The sequence below is a fragment of the Pelobates fuscus genome, chromosome 3 (genome assembly GCF_036172605.1).
Source record: "Pelobates fuscus isolate aPelFus1 chromosome 3, aPelFus1.pri, whole genome shotgun sequence".
NCBI classification, from domain to species: Eukaryota; Metazoa; Chordata; class Amphibia; order Anura; family Pelobatidae; genus Pelobates; species Pelobates fuscus.
The window spans coordinates 63,623,430-63,639,196 of NC_086319.1; the positions used below are offsets into that span (position 1 = coordinate 63,623,430).

At 39.8% G+C, this 15,767-nt stretch overlaps 1 protein-coding gene across 1 annotated transcript in view; it reads right to left on the reverse strand.

The window, feature by feature from the left end:
* The window catches only part of LRRIQ1 (leucine rich repeats and IQ motif containing 1), a 172,344-nt gene that overhangs the window by 79,027 nt on the left and 77,550 nt on the right, over positions 1-15,767 (reverse strand). Inside the window, exons 14-15 of the mRNA XM_063447131.1 lie at positions 1,688-1,852; positions 486-914 (exon numbers count right to left, since the gene is read on the reverse strand). Coding sequence (XP_063303201.1) covers positions 486-914; positions 1,688-1,852 — 594 coding nt within the window. The remainder of the gene's footprint in view (positions 1-485; positions 915-1,687; positions 1,853-15,767) is intronic.

A 15,767-nucleotide genomic window follows, 5' to 3' on the forward strand; every position in this document is an offset into this window, starting at 1 on the left:
CGGTTGTAGAGATTATGGTGGAAATTTATGTTTCGGTCAAACGCAGTATGTGATATAGAATATTAGAAACTATTTTGTATTACTTGCTTCTATTTTATATAATATGCATTTGGTTCATCTTGTAACAGCTGTGTCTTACTAGTGTCCCTTTAACTGGTCAACTCTTTATCATATACAAATAAATTATATAATAAAACTATGCAATCTAGCCACGACTATAGAATTAATATTGTTATAAAAGTAGGCGCCTCATTATTATTATATGATGTCAATTATGTAACAATCGTAATTAACATTTTAAAACATAAGGTATTTAAAAACACAAAGGATGCTTATCCATAAAATCAAGGAGTCGTTAAAATATGAGCGCAGCTGCAAATTCACACAAATCAAACAAAGTAGAGCAATGTCAATTTTACTCCCATTGCTTCATTAAATGTAGCTTGTTAACACTTAACCTTTGTGTAAATTATGGAAAACCTTACTGCTTTTTGTTTCCCACAGGTGCTGAACATTTTGACATTTTCATGAGTTCACAATCATTTATGTCCTTTTTTGCATTGCAAGCGTTGTTGCGATTCTCTATCACTTTATTTTTTGTACTAGTTTTTCCCAGAAGTTCCACTTGATCTCTCCCCTTAGGAGCTGCAGAGGAGTTTGTAAGCTGTCTGGAAGTGATCTGTCTTGTGGGATCTTCATGTTTACTATCATCTCCACCACTGATAACAAGGCCATTATGTTGACTGCTGTCAATGCCCGATTGCTCCACATCATTTTCCAGTATTTCTGGATCTTCTCTCTGGATATCTTCTATGTCACCATACTCATGTGCATATCGGTGTTCATTGGAAACTTTCAGTAATCCTTTAAAAGTATTACAGTAATTTTCCAGACCTTTAAAAGACATACATGAGCTTGAGGGGGGGAAAAAGAAGGAAACATGTAAGTATAAAAATTTCCATCATAAAGAGGATGCATAGCAAGACTTGTTCTCATTTAATAGACTGATGCCAAGAGAGTACAAGATCTAAATCAGGGGTGTCCAAAAGGTAAATCCACAGATGTTGTAGAACTACAACTCCCATCCATGATTGCCTATGGAATGCCTTTAGAATAGCAAACCATCAAGCAAGCTGTAGTTTTAAAACATATGGGGAACTACCTTTAGGGCACCCCTGATCTAGATGATAATATTTACACAGAGGAAATGTGGGGCTGCATTTCAGAAGAGAGGAAGGGGGGGGGGGGGGGAGGGAGGGTAAATCACCAACGAAGCAAAAGGCATGTTGATTGCCCCACCTTTAGAACTCAGCGGGATTGGGGCCACGAGGGTGGGGGGGGGGGGGATCTAATATGTAGTGCCAGGAAAACAAGTTTGTTATAGCCTGACATTTAACAGAAGATCTCACAAAATATTATACTGATCTCATGGAACTCTAGAGTTCCCAAATTAGGTTACTAAGGCACATCAATAAACCAGTATTCAGGCAATTTTTAATCATGTTTAAATGGAGACACTGACAAAGCCTGGGCTGTTGGTGAATCTTGAGGACTGGGCTGACAATCACTTCCCTAGGCACAAGATAAGCAGGATCACCGTCTTGCTTAATACGAGAGTACACCATCTAAAAGAGTTCAAGAATTAACATGTGCTTGTAACGCATATAAAACAAACATAAATATTTACCCTTTATCTTGGTTTATAACCTTCCATAATTGGCGAACAATCCGAATTTGAGATTGACAAAATGCCCTGAATGACCTTGTGTGTGACTCTTGCCTTCTTTCATTACAATCAATACGATCAGCATTCAATTGTCTTAATCCAGGCAACAGGTTTAACAGAAAGCTCCTACACAAAAAAAAAATACACATTTAAAAGATCAAAATATGCTATCCGTGACATAATTCACATACTAATATTCAAGATATGCAAACTTATAGAAAGGCTTTTGTATAGCTACAATCAACCACAAATACAAAAGACATTTAGTGTTGCACAGATATTTCTTAAGTGAAAATGGAACCACTGGATAAAACATCAAAACTATTTAAGACTTGTATTAACTTTTTAAAATGTAATATCAAAGGGACACTATAGGAACCCAGGCCACTTTATCTAAATTAAGTGGTCTGAATGCAGTGCCTCTGGAGTTTTGGTCCCACAATGTAAAACACTGCTGTTTTAGAGATAAGGAAATGTTTACATTGGAGGGGTAAAAACATCTCTATTGGCGGTTACACTGGCAGCCACTAGATGGTGTTTCCGAAATAAGAACAGAGTCCAACTCTGTTCATAACACTTGATGGCCGCATGCATTGCATGTGGACTTTAACCCCTTAAGGACCAAACTTCTGGAATAAAAGGGAATCAAGACGTGTCACACATGCCATGTGTCCTTAAGGGGTTAAACATTCAATTAATGCTTCTCATAGAGAAGTATTAGATTCAGTGTTTCTAAATGACAAGCATTTGATTGAAGGAATGTGACATTTGCTGCGCACTTTTCATTTACAATGCTTTTATAAGAGAAGCATTTGATTGGACATGAAGTAGAAGAGGAGTCGGCATGTATGAAGATGAAACAGGAGGCGGAGCAGGTGTCTGCAAGCAAATGAAAGGAATGGAAAAAAATAAGTAAGAAAATGGTCATTTACTGTAAAAAAAATAAAAATAAATAAAAGCACATTATTTTAAAAAAAAAAATTGTTTCCCTTTAAGGTTTGGATGGGAGTGAGGGCATATATCACTTTTGTATCACACAGCTAGGTTACAATGCTGCCGCCCATCCCGTGTGTTCCCTATTAAGGGTTAATAAGTATATAGGGGTGTATATATAAAAAAATAAACCCTGTCTCATTTGAGATATTTTTGCCAGAAGCTCAAGGAAGCAAGGTGAAGGGTCAGTGTAGGACCCGTCTAGGGGGGTCTGCCTTGACGTTGGCAGGCGGGCATTCCCTCCAGTGGTCATTGGAGTAACTAAATGACCTCAATTTGTTTATATATACATAGGGATTAAGGGGAGAGCGCAGGTAACTTTTTTTCTTTCTTTGGTTTTTACTATATGTATTAGCTGATGTGTACTGTAGTCATTGCTGCCGCCCAGGAGTGATGGGAGTGAGCACAGGACTTTTCTTTTTGTATTTTGTGGCAAAACTAGCCACTTAAGACTGTATTTGCATTAATGTGCTGCTGTAGCTTTAAGGCTGTTAGAACCAAGTGTATACATGTATCTGTATTTTATGCGAACTAGAGCATTTGTATGCTGGCGGCATGAAAGCCACCAGCTTTCATACAGTAGTTTCACGAACAGTGAATTTCAACACAGTTCGTGAAATGAACAAACTATTGAATGGGAGACTACACACAGGAGGTCGTGTGGCTCCCATTAAACATTGCAACATTGTATCTTTTGGTAGTTATATTAGATTCAGGGTGGACGCCGTTCGGCTATCGACCACGCGGCGGTCGACCATCTTGGATCCTTTGTTAGCCCAGCGATATTTTGTCGTAGAGTGCCTGGAACTAAAATCGGCTACTCAACAGCACGAATACCACTAGACTTCCAGGCCGTTCAGGAGTACCGGGCTTTCGATATTTTATCCCTACGGGTGTATTCGTGTATTTTATGCAAAGTGTATATTGGATTGCAATTCATGCGGCGTTCGGCTAGATGTGCTGGGATCTGAGCGGTACTTTCACGAAATGTGCGCTCAGACCCCAGCTATCTACCGAATGGTCATTCGGTAAAATAGTATGAATAATGTTAAAGTTATATATTTTATGTGAAATGCCAGTTCTGCTGCACGGAGGGATAATCCACTTAACTAGATATTCTAGTGGGAGTATCCCTCTCGTACAGCAGTGCATGGTGGGAGAAATGTCTTGGTATGGCTGAGCAGATATACTTTTCCATTTTTATAAAGAAATGAGCGTAAGCCATAGGAAGCAATGAAGGGCAAACGGAGGTATTACCTCTCGAGGTGACATTCCCTGCCAGACAGTCAGCAGTTTTTGTGGTGGTGGGTCGATGTTTTTTTTTTTTTTATTGAAACAGAGCAAACTTTGATAAATTATTGGAATTATTATTTTTTTTTGTTTTCCTTTTTAACATTTTTTTTATCATTAACATAACTTATCTAGTTTTTTTTAAATCAATATATATATATATGTATATATATATATACATATATATATAATTATGATCCTGTGGGTTTATAAAGTAAAAATAATAAAGATACAACCCCCCCCCCCCCCAAAAAAAAAAACACATTTTTTTTGTAGGTAAATCATTGGAAACCTTTAATAATTGAATAATTAGAATTTTCACTGCATTACTGCTTTGATGTAGGCGAACACATGCGCCGTGTCATAAAAGCAGGCAAATTCTGAGCGACCAGATGTCAGGATTCCGCCATGTTGTTTCGGAATTCCTCCATATTGTTTTTAAACCGATCGGCATTACCAGTGTAACGGATCACCTGGCACCCCGACTGGGTACCTCCGTTGAAGGATGCTCCTCGGGCTCCAAGCACTCAACCAGAGACCACAACCACCGCAGACCCCTCAAACTACCGCAGCTTGGTAGGGGTCTCACCGTCTCCTACCCACCCTGGACCTATGACAAGGCTCCAGGTTCCAGTGGTTGAACCTTTCTCTCCCCAGAGAGTGAAGCAGGAACAAGCTCTTAAAAGAGCTTAGTGATTATCCAAGGGAGTATGAAGAGCATAGCAATCCCTTGTAGATGTTTCCCCCAATACGAGACAGGACTCTAAATTGAGGGTGAAGTAGAACTGGTTTAATGAGCACAAAGGCATTTCTTATATACAGTTTTCCCCACAAGGTTACTACCCACGTGGACCTTGTGTAGCACAGGACACAAAGTCACAACAGCCAATCAACACAGTATTGTACAGTAAGACACTCCCAGCTAATGTACACAAACTCTCCCCTCTGCCTGTGATACAATTGCCAAACACAGTGGAGTAACTCAATTACCACAGGCAGAAAATATAAATTTTTACCCAAAGTCCAGAAACACCCAAAAACAACAACATATCCTACATCCCTGGATAGCCCTGATCTGGGTGAACAACATATCTAAAAATCACCCAGATCAGAGCAGGTGTTCAAAAGTTTTATGGAAGTCACATTTGACTGACCGCAAGCATGGCTTCCATGCCCAAAACAGTTCCACAGATTTAGGCTGTGTGGCCGGTATATCTTCTCCTCTATCCTGGAGATTATTATTATTATTATTATTAAATTATCAATAGAGCGCCATCAAATTCTGCAGCGCTTTACAATGGGTGGACGAACAGACATGTAGTTGCAACCAGACAAATTGGACACACAGGAACAGAGGGGTTGAGGGCCCTGCTCAATGAGCTTACATGCTAGAGAGAGTGGGGTAAAATGGAGATAATTGACTTAAGTGGCTGTGGTAACTTAATTATCTCCAGGCACAGGAAATATCTCTAAGTCAAAACTGTTACAAAAAACACATAAAAATACATAACTCTTATAATACAATGTTTAACCTATATGTCCAACATATCCCCAGATAGCTTGGATCTGAGCGATCAATATGTCCAATGTTAAAAGTGCCCTATAGTACAAGGAAGGGTGGAAGCAGAGTTCCAGCAAGGGATGATGGGAGATTGAGGAGGGACAAAGCAGCCAGTTTAAACTGGCCTTGCAGTGTACATGGGACAACGCCCTGCTGGGGCAACAATAGGACAAGAAAAAGGGGGAGGGGAAGAGGCACATTTTCCCATGCAAGTCATTTTTTAACATGTCTTTTTGCAGGGCCCATAGTCTTTGGGCAAGAGGCTGGCAAGCAGGCCTCTACAAATTAAAGTGACGAAAGTGCCTTCGTCACAACCCGTATGACTTCCAGGTTTCCGCCTATGTGACTAACGTCACGCGCTTCCCTTTAAAAGGAAGCCGCGACCGCATGCAAATCGCTCAATCAATGTGTTATTCATCTTTGATGTGCTCACGCTACGTGCTACATTGTTGCCGCTTCCCGACGGAGCTCTGCTAACTGATTTCCTGTATACCGAACCTCTCTGGCTTTAATCCTGGCTACACTTTCCTCTCAACTTCCTCCATGGGGACGTGCGGGAGCAAGGTAAGGTATCGTGACAACTACTGCTCTAACCAGCCGATAGAACACAGACTATTTAAGTACTTGGAGTGGCATGGGGAAGCATAAAGAACAACTATGTCATAACTGGTAGTGAGAAGTAGGCTTGTTTTGCAGTAAGTTTTAAAACTGCTGTAATTATTTGCAGTTAAAAAAAACAAACAGATTTTAAAACGCATTTTTCTAAATACAGAGGATAAGTAAACATATTAACAAAAATGGAAGACTATCATGACTGCATAAATATAATGCAAGCTGGAGGAGTTAGGTCAGGATACATACTAAGGGTGAAATCCAAATGGGGACAAGGAATGAAAAATGTATATGTGCATGTATTAACCTAAAATGTATGTTTATACAACTGTTGAAAACGAAAAGCTTAGCAATTTAATATTTTCTAATTAAACTGTAATAAATCTTGGACTTTGATTTTGCCAAAAACAAGTCTGCACTTGAGAGTTTTTAATCTGGGTAGAAAGGTTAAACCATATGTCATTTGGTGAGACTGTTCCAGAGATTTCAAACTCAGTTAAGAGTTAACAGGACATTAAGGAAGAACTGCTAAACTGTTTAAAGTGTAACATTGCATAGAATGGTTAAAAACTGAAATCAATGCAGGTTGCCAACAGCATGTATTTTTTGTGTACACACCCACCCATACATACCCATACCCTACATCATTGTCCTAAACGCAGGCCAGTGATGTGAATCGCTTCACTACTACCATCCAAAAGGGATGGTCCTCTAACCAAAGAATGGTTAGGTCGGCCTGGCGTGATTGTATGATAAGCTGCCTGCTAATTAGACAGGCCAGTCCATCACGGGCAGACCATTCAAGAGGCACTGTTTCCCTTAGCTTTGCACCAGATGTGGGGCAGGACACTGAAATTGGGACTGTTTGGGGGCCTGAAGTAGGACCTAATAAAATTGATGTTCCATTAGTAGTGGCAGACCAATGCTTATGCTCAAGATTACTGAATTCCATGAACCCGACATAAGCTGTAAAGTGAAAAAGGGAGCAAACCATGACATGGCAAAGAGGGGTTGACATATTAACTATTGTTTCAAAAAGTGTTAAACTTGTGATAAAGATGATCATCAGGATTAACAGAAGTCATTAACGAGTTCTTTTTCGAGGAAACATAATAGATATTTGCATTAAGATAAGAATACTGAAAGTCACCCTTTTAAGGGTTAAATCAGAAGAGAGAACATGAATATCAAAAGTTATCGATGAGTGAGGAAGTTGGTTTAACGGTGAACAATCGTACAAGTCCCCACTAGATTGTAATAAATACAAAAAAATGCCAAACAAAGTGATTAATGGGGTAAGAAATATATCTGTACCTTTCGAAGATCTCAACAGTAGTTTTTTTCCAGCTGTGCTTCACATGTTGAAGGGCTGAATCAATATTTAATTTAGTGAAAACTTCCTAGTGAATATTCTGACACTTACGAGGTTGCATTAATCATGATGGCAATGAAATGCACTCCCCAAGGAACGCAGGACCTGATCCCGATGTTTAATTTGAAAACACAAACTTCTTAGTATTTCAGCTTTGACAATGTTATCCCTGGCTACACATGAAAGTAGGCAGCCCATCGGAGAAGTTAACAGCTAATTCCTTAATTGGTATCAAGAGGTTATGTAAAGTTCATCGAGACATTTTGCCAATAAAGTAAAAAAAAGTCCACCTTGAATTTAACAGGTTCATATTTTATAGTACCTGATTATTTTAAATGCTTTCGGTAACACAATCCTTGTCCCAGTTTTATAATAAAGTGGATGAGTTTGTATTGGAATGTCTTGTGTGCTTAGGTATAATCAATTATAATTGAATAATTGTAGATTATGCCAACGTAGTGTACCTATAATCTTAATTTTACTAATGACAGGAGGCGAGTATTTTGCATAAACTTTGTTTACTTTTACTCCAGCAGCAAATCTCAATATAAATTATTAGTCTAGTCCGCTCACACACTTCCTCTTTCTTTGGTGCAAAATGTACGGATCAAACAACTCCAAACGTAAGAATGGAAAACAAGAACTTGGAACCACCGTCGATCCCCATCCACTGCTTTGCATTCTGGATCTGGAAGCCAGCTGAAGAGCCTGGGAAGTTGGTGGTTGGTCCGGGAAGCGAATAGGTCGAGTTGAATCGAGCCCCTGCGGTCAACTAGTCTGTGGAAGATTGTCTCGTGGAGACGCCAATCGCTGTTGTCCCTCCAATGTCGTGAATACCAATCCGCCGTGCAGTTGGATATACTTGTAAGGTATAGGTTTTGAGTAAGCGTGCGGCAAAGTCCGTCTGAGATTGTGGTCATGACACAGAATCTCAGAAAATCAGCAAAACGTCTAGATAAATGATGCATCTTACCCCCATAGATAGTAGACGAGCCGTGATTAGTTTCAGTAGTTTGTGAAACACCATGAAGCCGGGCTGAGTCCGAATGGGAGACAAGTGAACTGGCACGGTCGACCTCTCCAATGGAAACGGAGGAACCTGCGGCATGAGGGGTCCACTGGCACTGACAGGTAGGCGTATTTGAGGTCCAGTTGGGTGACCTTTTATCAGGAGGTCTCACAGTAGATGAGTTCTTTCCATTTTCAAATGGCGGAAAACTACGAAGGAATTGAGCTGTCTCAAGTTAATGACCAGATGGAAGTCTCCAGTCTTTTTCTGAACCAGGAAATTGTTGCTGAAGAAGCCGCCGTCGTCGTATTGCACAGTGCCTTTGGAAAACAGCGAGCAGATTTCTTCATCTATAAGGGTCTTGTGATCCCTGGAAACAAAGTTGTGGTGGGGGGTATTGTTGATGAGGAGGAGTGCATAATTCGATGAGATAGCCCCGTACCGTCTGCAGAAACCATCTGTGGAGATCTCTTACCAGTTCTGCAAGAAAAGGGACAGTCTGCCTGCAGTGATAGTATCAGTCTGAGAGAATACAAAGGGACCCACCTGTGATAAAACGTTCTCGGCCTCTGCCCCGTAATCCTCTGGATCTGGAAGCACCCCTATATAAGGACGTTGTCCGCGGTGCTGAGGAAGGGTAGAAGGAGGATGATGGTGGGTTGTGTCTGGAACCGGTGCACCAGATTGGGCCCAATTTCTTGGAAGCCATATTCATCAATATCAATGCGTAGGAGAGCAGCCCTGCGTCTTTCAGTGCATAATGCGGCATAAGTGTTGGCAAGCATGCAAATGCCCCTCTGGGCCCATTCACGGATTGCACCTGGGTCAAGTTGAGTGCCTTGAGATACTGCAAGTTCTGCAAAGTACAGTATCTTGCCTAGTGGATCTAGTAGGTCTAGCAACTTATCTTGTGTCGCTTTGAGCCCTCTTTCGATACCCTTGTGAGGGTCGCGTGCCGTCCGGGACATGAACACCACCATCGTCTCGTCAAATACCTGAAGTCACAGCCCCCCGCAAAGTATAGATTGGGGCTTGCCAAAGAGGCTGTATGCTTTTATATATACATAGATATATAGAGGCCTTGGCTGCGGTGCCGGTCGAAAGAGCGGCAAATAAACAAAAGGGGTTGATACCCTTGTAAATATGGGGAGGCGTTGAGAGTCTCCAATAGCCAGAGGGGTAGAGAGCCACTAAGTCCCCATCAAGTCTGGTAGGTACCGATAGTGGGGGCTTACCCCAAACAATATGTCCGAATTAGGTACTGCTAGCAGGGTAAACTCTTAATAAAGACACTTTTTGTTGGCACTAAGGCCAGGGTACAGGCATCAGAGGGAGGGCATTTGGGGACTCACACCAACAGCATTGCATGGGGCTCACCCCAGCGCACAGCTGAATCAGACAGACTGCACTAACAGGCACAATATCAGTCCATACAAGGTACCAGCACAATACACTGCAGTTGACATTGTACAAACAAAAAACATTTATAACAGACAAAAATACACACACTTAAACAGTCACTTCTGTATTTGTGCATTAGTGAGTTCTGAAAGATACAATTGAAGGAACACTACAGTGTTAAAGGGACACTATAGTCAACAGAATAACTACAGCTTATTGAATTTGTTCTGGTGAGTAGAATCATTACCTTCAGGCTTTTTGCTGTAAACACTATCTTTTCAGAAAAAATGCAGTGTTTACATTACAGCCTAGTGAGAACTTCACTGACCACTCCTCAGATAGCAGAGATCCTTCCTGGGTCATGGTTGCCTAAAATGCATCCAAACATTCAGTGTCTCCTCTCTCTGCATGCAGACACTGAACTTTCCTCATAGAGCTTAATTGATTCAAATCATCTCTATGAGGAGATGCTGATTGGCCAGGGCTGTGTTTGAATCATGCTGGCTCTGCCCCTGATCTGCCTCTTTGTCAGTCTCAATCAATCCTATGGGGAAACACTGTGATTGGATCAGGCTACCACTTCTGATGATGTCAGCAGACTGCTTGTTTTTCTGAGTCTAACAGCATGCAGATCTACAGCTTCTGGCTTGAATACAGTAAGATTTTGCTATATTTATGGAGGCATGAGGGGCCCAGGGGGCTAGATGGTGGGTTAAACACTATAGGGTCAGGAATACATGTTTGTGTTCCTGACCATATAGTGATCCTTTAAGAATTCAAACTTATTTTACTTACCTTTACACCATTGCTGCGCTGGTCTTGCTGCAGTTGCTCTGCCTCCTTGGCTGAAATCATCAAGACTGATGATCTCAGTCAATCCAATGTTTCCACAAAGGCTAGTGCTCATGCATAGCAAAAATCCATGCTGCCCCAATAAGGTGCTCCCTTTGAAAACATCTGATTGGATAGCCACATTTAAATCGGCTGTGGTGCTACTAGTGGCGGTCAGGAAGATAGCTACTAGAGGTGCATTAAGCCCTGGAATGTAAACATTGCGGTTTCTACAAAACTGCAAAGTTTTACATGGAAGGGTTAAAACGTACCCAGCCAGACCACTTCACTAAAATGAAGTGGTCTGGTTAACTTTAGTGGTCATTTAAATGTAGAAACCAACAAATCTGTTTTCTGCAACAGGGTGCCTCCATATTAACTCCCTGTCAATCATTGTTATAAGTTCCGATCTTTGCAACTGGCAGTCAGCCTAGAAAAAACATTCTTAGATGAGGGGACATGAAACAATGTTTTCATTTTTACTCTTTATTTGCAATGTTTGCCCTGGTGTTGCCTGCTCTTTACTGTATTATGATGTTATTTGCTAAATTTTAATCCAAATATAAAAAAAATGCTTGAATAAAGCATTGCACATTCTGGTAATGTGCAATGCTTTATTCAATGGTGTGCATTCCTTTAAGTCATTATAACATATCCATATGCTGTACGTGGGTAAATGAGAAAAATAAGTCTTTCAAATAGCTATAAGTCTTCCTTTAAAATGATATCAAAGAAAAAATAGTGGCTGATTTGGTGATTTTCAAAGTTTTTTCCCAAGGTAAAAATTCCAGAAAAGCAACAGTTCCTCTTTAAATTCTAAATCAAATGAAATCTGTCTTATAGCATTCACACATTCAACTGCATCTATTTATTACTGCAATATATATATATATATATATATATATATATATATATTTATACCGTATATACTCGAGTATAAGTCGAGTTTTTCAGCACATTTTTTGTGCTGAAAAACCCCAACTCGACTTCTACTCGAGTCAATGTTTGTATTATGGCAATTTACATTGCCATAATACAGACAATGGGGCTGTGTAGGAGGGAGGCTGGCAGGAAGCGTTTACTTACCTCTCCTGCTGCTCCTGTCAGCTCCCTTCTCCTCTGCGCCGGTCCGGTCAGCTCCCCTGTCAGCTCAGAGTGTAAGTCTTGCGAGAGCCGTGGGGTTATAGCATGGGCGCGAGTCTTACACTGGGACTTGCAGAGGGAGCTGACCGGACCGGCGCGGAGGAGGAGGGAGCCAGCCCCCCTCCACTGAACTGCCAATGCCACTGGACAACCAGGGAGTGAGAGCCCCCCACCCTGCCATGTATCAAGCAGGGAGGGGGGACAAAAAAAATAAAAATAATAATAAAATAAAATAAAATAGTAAAAATAATAATAAAAAAAAACTGCACTCATATACACACACTGCATACACACACACACTGCATTCATTATATACACACACTGTAAATAAATATTCAATTAATATAATTTTTTTAGGATCTAATTTTATTTAGAAATTTACCAGTAGCTGCTGCATTTCCCACCCTAGTCTTATACTCGAATCAATAAGTTTTCCCATTTTTGGGGGGTAAAATTAGGGGCCTCGGCTTATATTGGGGTCGGCTTATACTCGAGTATATACGGTATATAGATTTAAACCTGTGCTGTGTTTGCAATTGTTTGATATCCATGAGAGCACAGTATTGTTGTGTATTTTTTGAACAAACGATAAAATGGTTAAAAATAAAAACAACATTTTCACAGCCTTTTTTGCTCAGATTTATCAAGGGTACACACACACACACAGCAAGGCATCGTTATGGATGGAGTGTATATTTCTCCAAAAGTATTGGAATATGTGAATTAATAGCCCCACAGAAATTTTGTAATTTAATATGGGTTCCTGAGGTGGAGCATTTGGAGTGAAGGGATGGTCAGTGCTCCATTCCACAGTTTACATGCAGCACAGCAGGTGAGCAATCCAGTCCAGGAGTTCTGGATCACCCAGATAGTTGCTCACCTATTGGCAATGATTAGCACACAGGACTGCTATAAAATTTCCCTGTCAGGTATTCACAGGAAGAAGGACAAGCAGTGTGTGAGACTGCATTTCTCTGTGCAAGAGTCTTCATGTTCTGAAGGAGAAAGGAAACATTTATTTAAAAAAAGTCTGTGCTAAAATTTGTGCTTTGTATTGCTGAAAAAAAACAACCTGTCAGAAGAACAAGGCTTTTCTTTTTGTTTTATTTTTGTTTAAATTGCCAGAGCTCTTAATAAAGAAAAAAAAAAAAAAGACTGCATTTACAAGAAATACGATTTGTGTGGTGTTCCCATCATTAACCCCTTAAGGACACATGACATGTGTGACATGTCATGATTCCCTTTTATTTCAGAAGTTTGGTCCTTGACCACTATAGGCACCCAGACCACTTCAGCTTAATGAAGTGGTCTGGGTGCCTGGTCCAGCTAGGGTTAACCCCTTTTTTTATATAAACATAGCAGTTTCAGAGAAACTGCTATGTTTATATTAGGGTTAAGCCAGCCTCTAGTGGCTGTCTCATTGTCAGATGCTAGAGGGCTTGCGTGCTTGTCACTGTGAAAATCAGTGAGAAGACGCAAGCGTCCATAGGAAAGCATTTTAAATGCTTTCCTATGAGACCGGCTGAATGCGCGCGCGGCTCCTGCCGTGCATTCGCATTCAGCCGAGGAGGAGGAGAGCTCCCTGTCCGGCGCTGGAAAAAGAGGTAAGTTTAACCCCTTCCACTCCACCCAGCCCGGCAGGAGGGGGTCCCTGAGGGTGGGGGCACCCTCAGGGCACTATAGTGCCAGGAAAGTGAGTATGTTTTCCTGGCACTATAGTGGTCCTTTAAGACTGTGTGGTTATATGGTCCCAGGTCACAACACACACACACACTGGATATATATTAATACAATTTATTTTGAAATGATAAATATCTACTTTAACAGAAAATGTATATTTTTGATAATATTTTCTCCATAGATTACGGATGAAATACATCGCTCTTTGCATTTGCCTTAAAGCCTTTCCAGTAGCCCAAACATGTCTTGTTTTTAAATCATTCAAACTATAGCATGGAGAAAAGGAACGGATAATTTGGCATCAGAAACTGATTTCCATACATGCAGTGCCTGGATACAGATGTGCTATAATTCAATTTAGAAGCATTTACATAAATAAATATTTCAACAAATAAATATGCATGTGATGATTTGGAAAATATCCAAACTCTTCTAGAAGTCCGGTAAATTAGAAAATGTAAAACAAGAAAAGGAAAGAAAGAAATTGCAAAAGGAAAAAGAATGAAACGGGTGAAATATAAGGTATCGCAGTATTTTTTTTATTTATTTTTTTGGTAGGTTTTTAATTTTTATAGCACATTGCTAGAATACTGCACCAGTGGGACTATGATATAAGTTCTCTTCACTCAGAAGTAGAGTATCATTAGCATCTTACATTAACACGAATGCTGTATGATTCAGCAATCGAATTTAAACAGGCTCCTAAGTCTAAAAATTGCTCTCCAGGGAACTCCATGTAATGTAAAATGTGAACAGTAACAAACATCTGGGCAGGTGTGAATATTGCATATTAACTACAACTATTAATCTGGGAGGTATTAAAGGGATTAACAATATAATGCAAAGCAGCAGGTGCAAATAAAGGAAGCTATTAAACGGGTATCTGTGATGATGAGCTTTTGCTATGCCCATTAATCAATATCGTTAAAGAAAATAAAAACATACTTGGTTACTCACAAAAATTAGGCATGTAAACATTCATCCATGAGGAGACTTTATTTATTTTTATTGCATGTGTATAAAATAACCTATATGCAGTCTGGTGTGCTCTAATCTTGAGCGGAACCAGGGCGTCCACATTCCGTGTCTGTCTGAGATTAGTCAGAGTGCGGATTTGTTCTTATGTGTGGATCGGCTGATTGTTATCAGAAGCTGCAGTAAACCCTGACATTAAACTGGTCCCTCTATATATGAAGTCATGGGAACAAATGTATAATTGCATGAAAAAAAAATCAAATTCTATAAATCCAATATGGTTATATATAATTTTTTTTTTTTTAGTTAAACAATTATCCTAAATACTGCCAGTAATTCCCACTAACATTCATTGTAACATATGGAAAACCCACTATGAATTTCAATGAGACTTTTTTTTCCTTAAATGTTGACTGTAAAATAGTTAACAATGTTATTGATTTATGATACCTACAACATCAGTGTTGTTAGTGAAAGCAAAAATAAAGTAAACTGTGTGATAGAGTCTTTATACTGAATTTATTGCATGTGCGATTTGTGGTTTCCATGACTATAGGGGTCACTCACAGAGCTCTTCTAGCTAAAGATGAAAAAAATATAAAGAAAATAGGGGCTCCCCTTTTCTTAACTATCCAGAACCTTGATGTGGGTGACGTTTAACTATACATACATAACCCACGATTAAGCCCTATTATGGAGGTGAAATGCTTGTTATCGATTTTGCACACGTTTTTCTGACCAATTTTAAGCTAAAGTTTGTTGGAAGAAAACAAAAAACAAGACCCATTATGTTTGCTGCCCTGCTATGCCCCCTACCGAAATCTAGAATTTATTGCTCACATACCTGTATAAATAACTAATTCATCCATCACATTATCCCAGTTACCCTCTGTATTGAGGTTGACATGGATAATTTTATTTTCAATTATGGTATTTAAATAAATATATGCCAATAAATAACTGGTACTCTATAACTTTAGAACAGGATTATACAAAAGAGAACTAAATGCAATCACTTGCATTTACTGTGAGCTTTAATATGGACATGCGTCAGTGGAACATGCTCAACGATGAACAGTAATATAGCTAGATAGAGATAACAGTGACATCTGCTGGTGAAATGATAAAGTATAATAAATCCATAGAAACCAACTGAGCACTTGCAGTGACATCT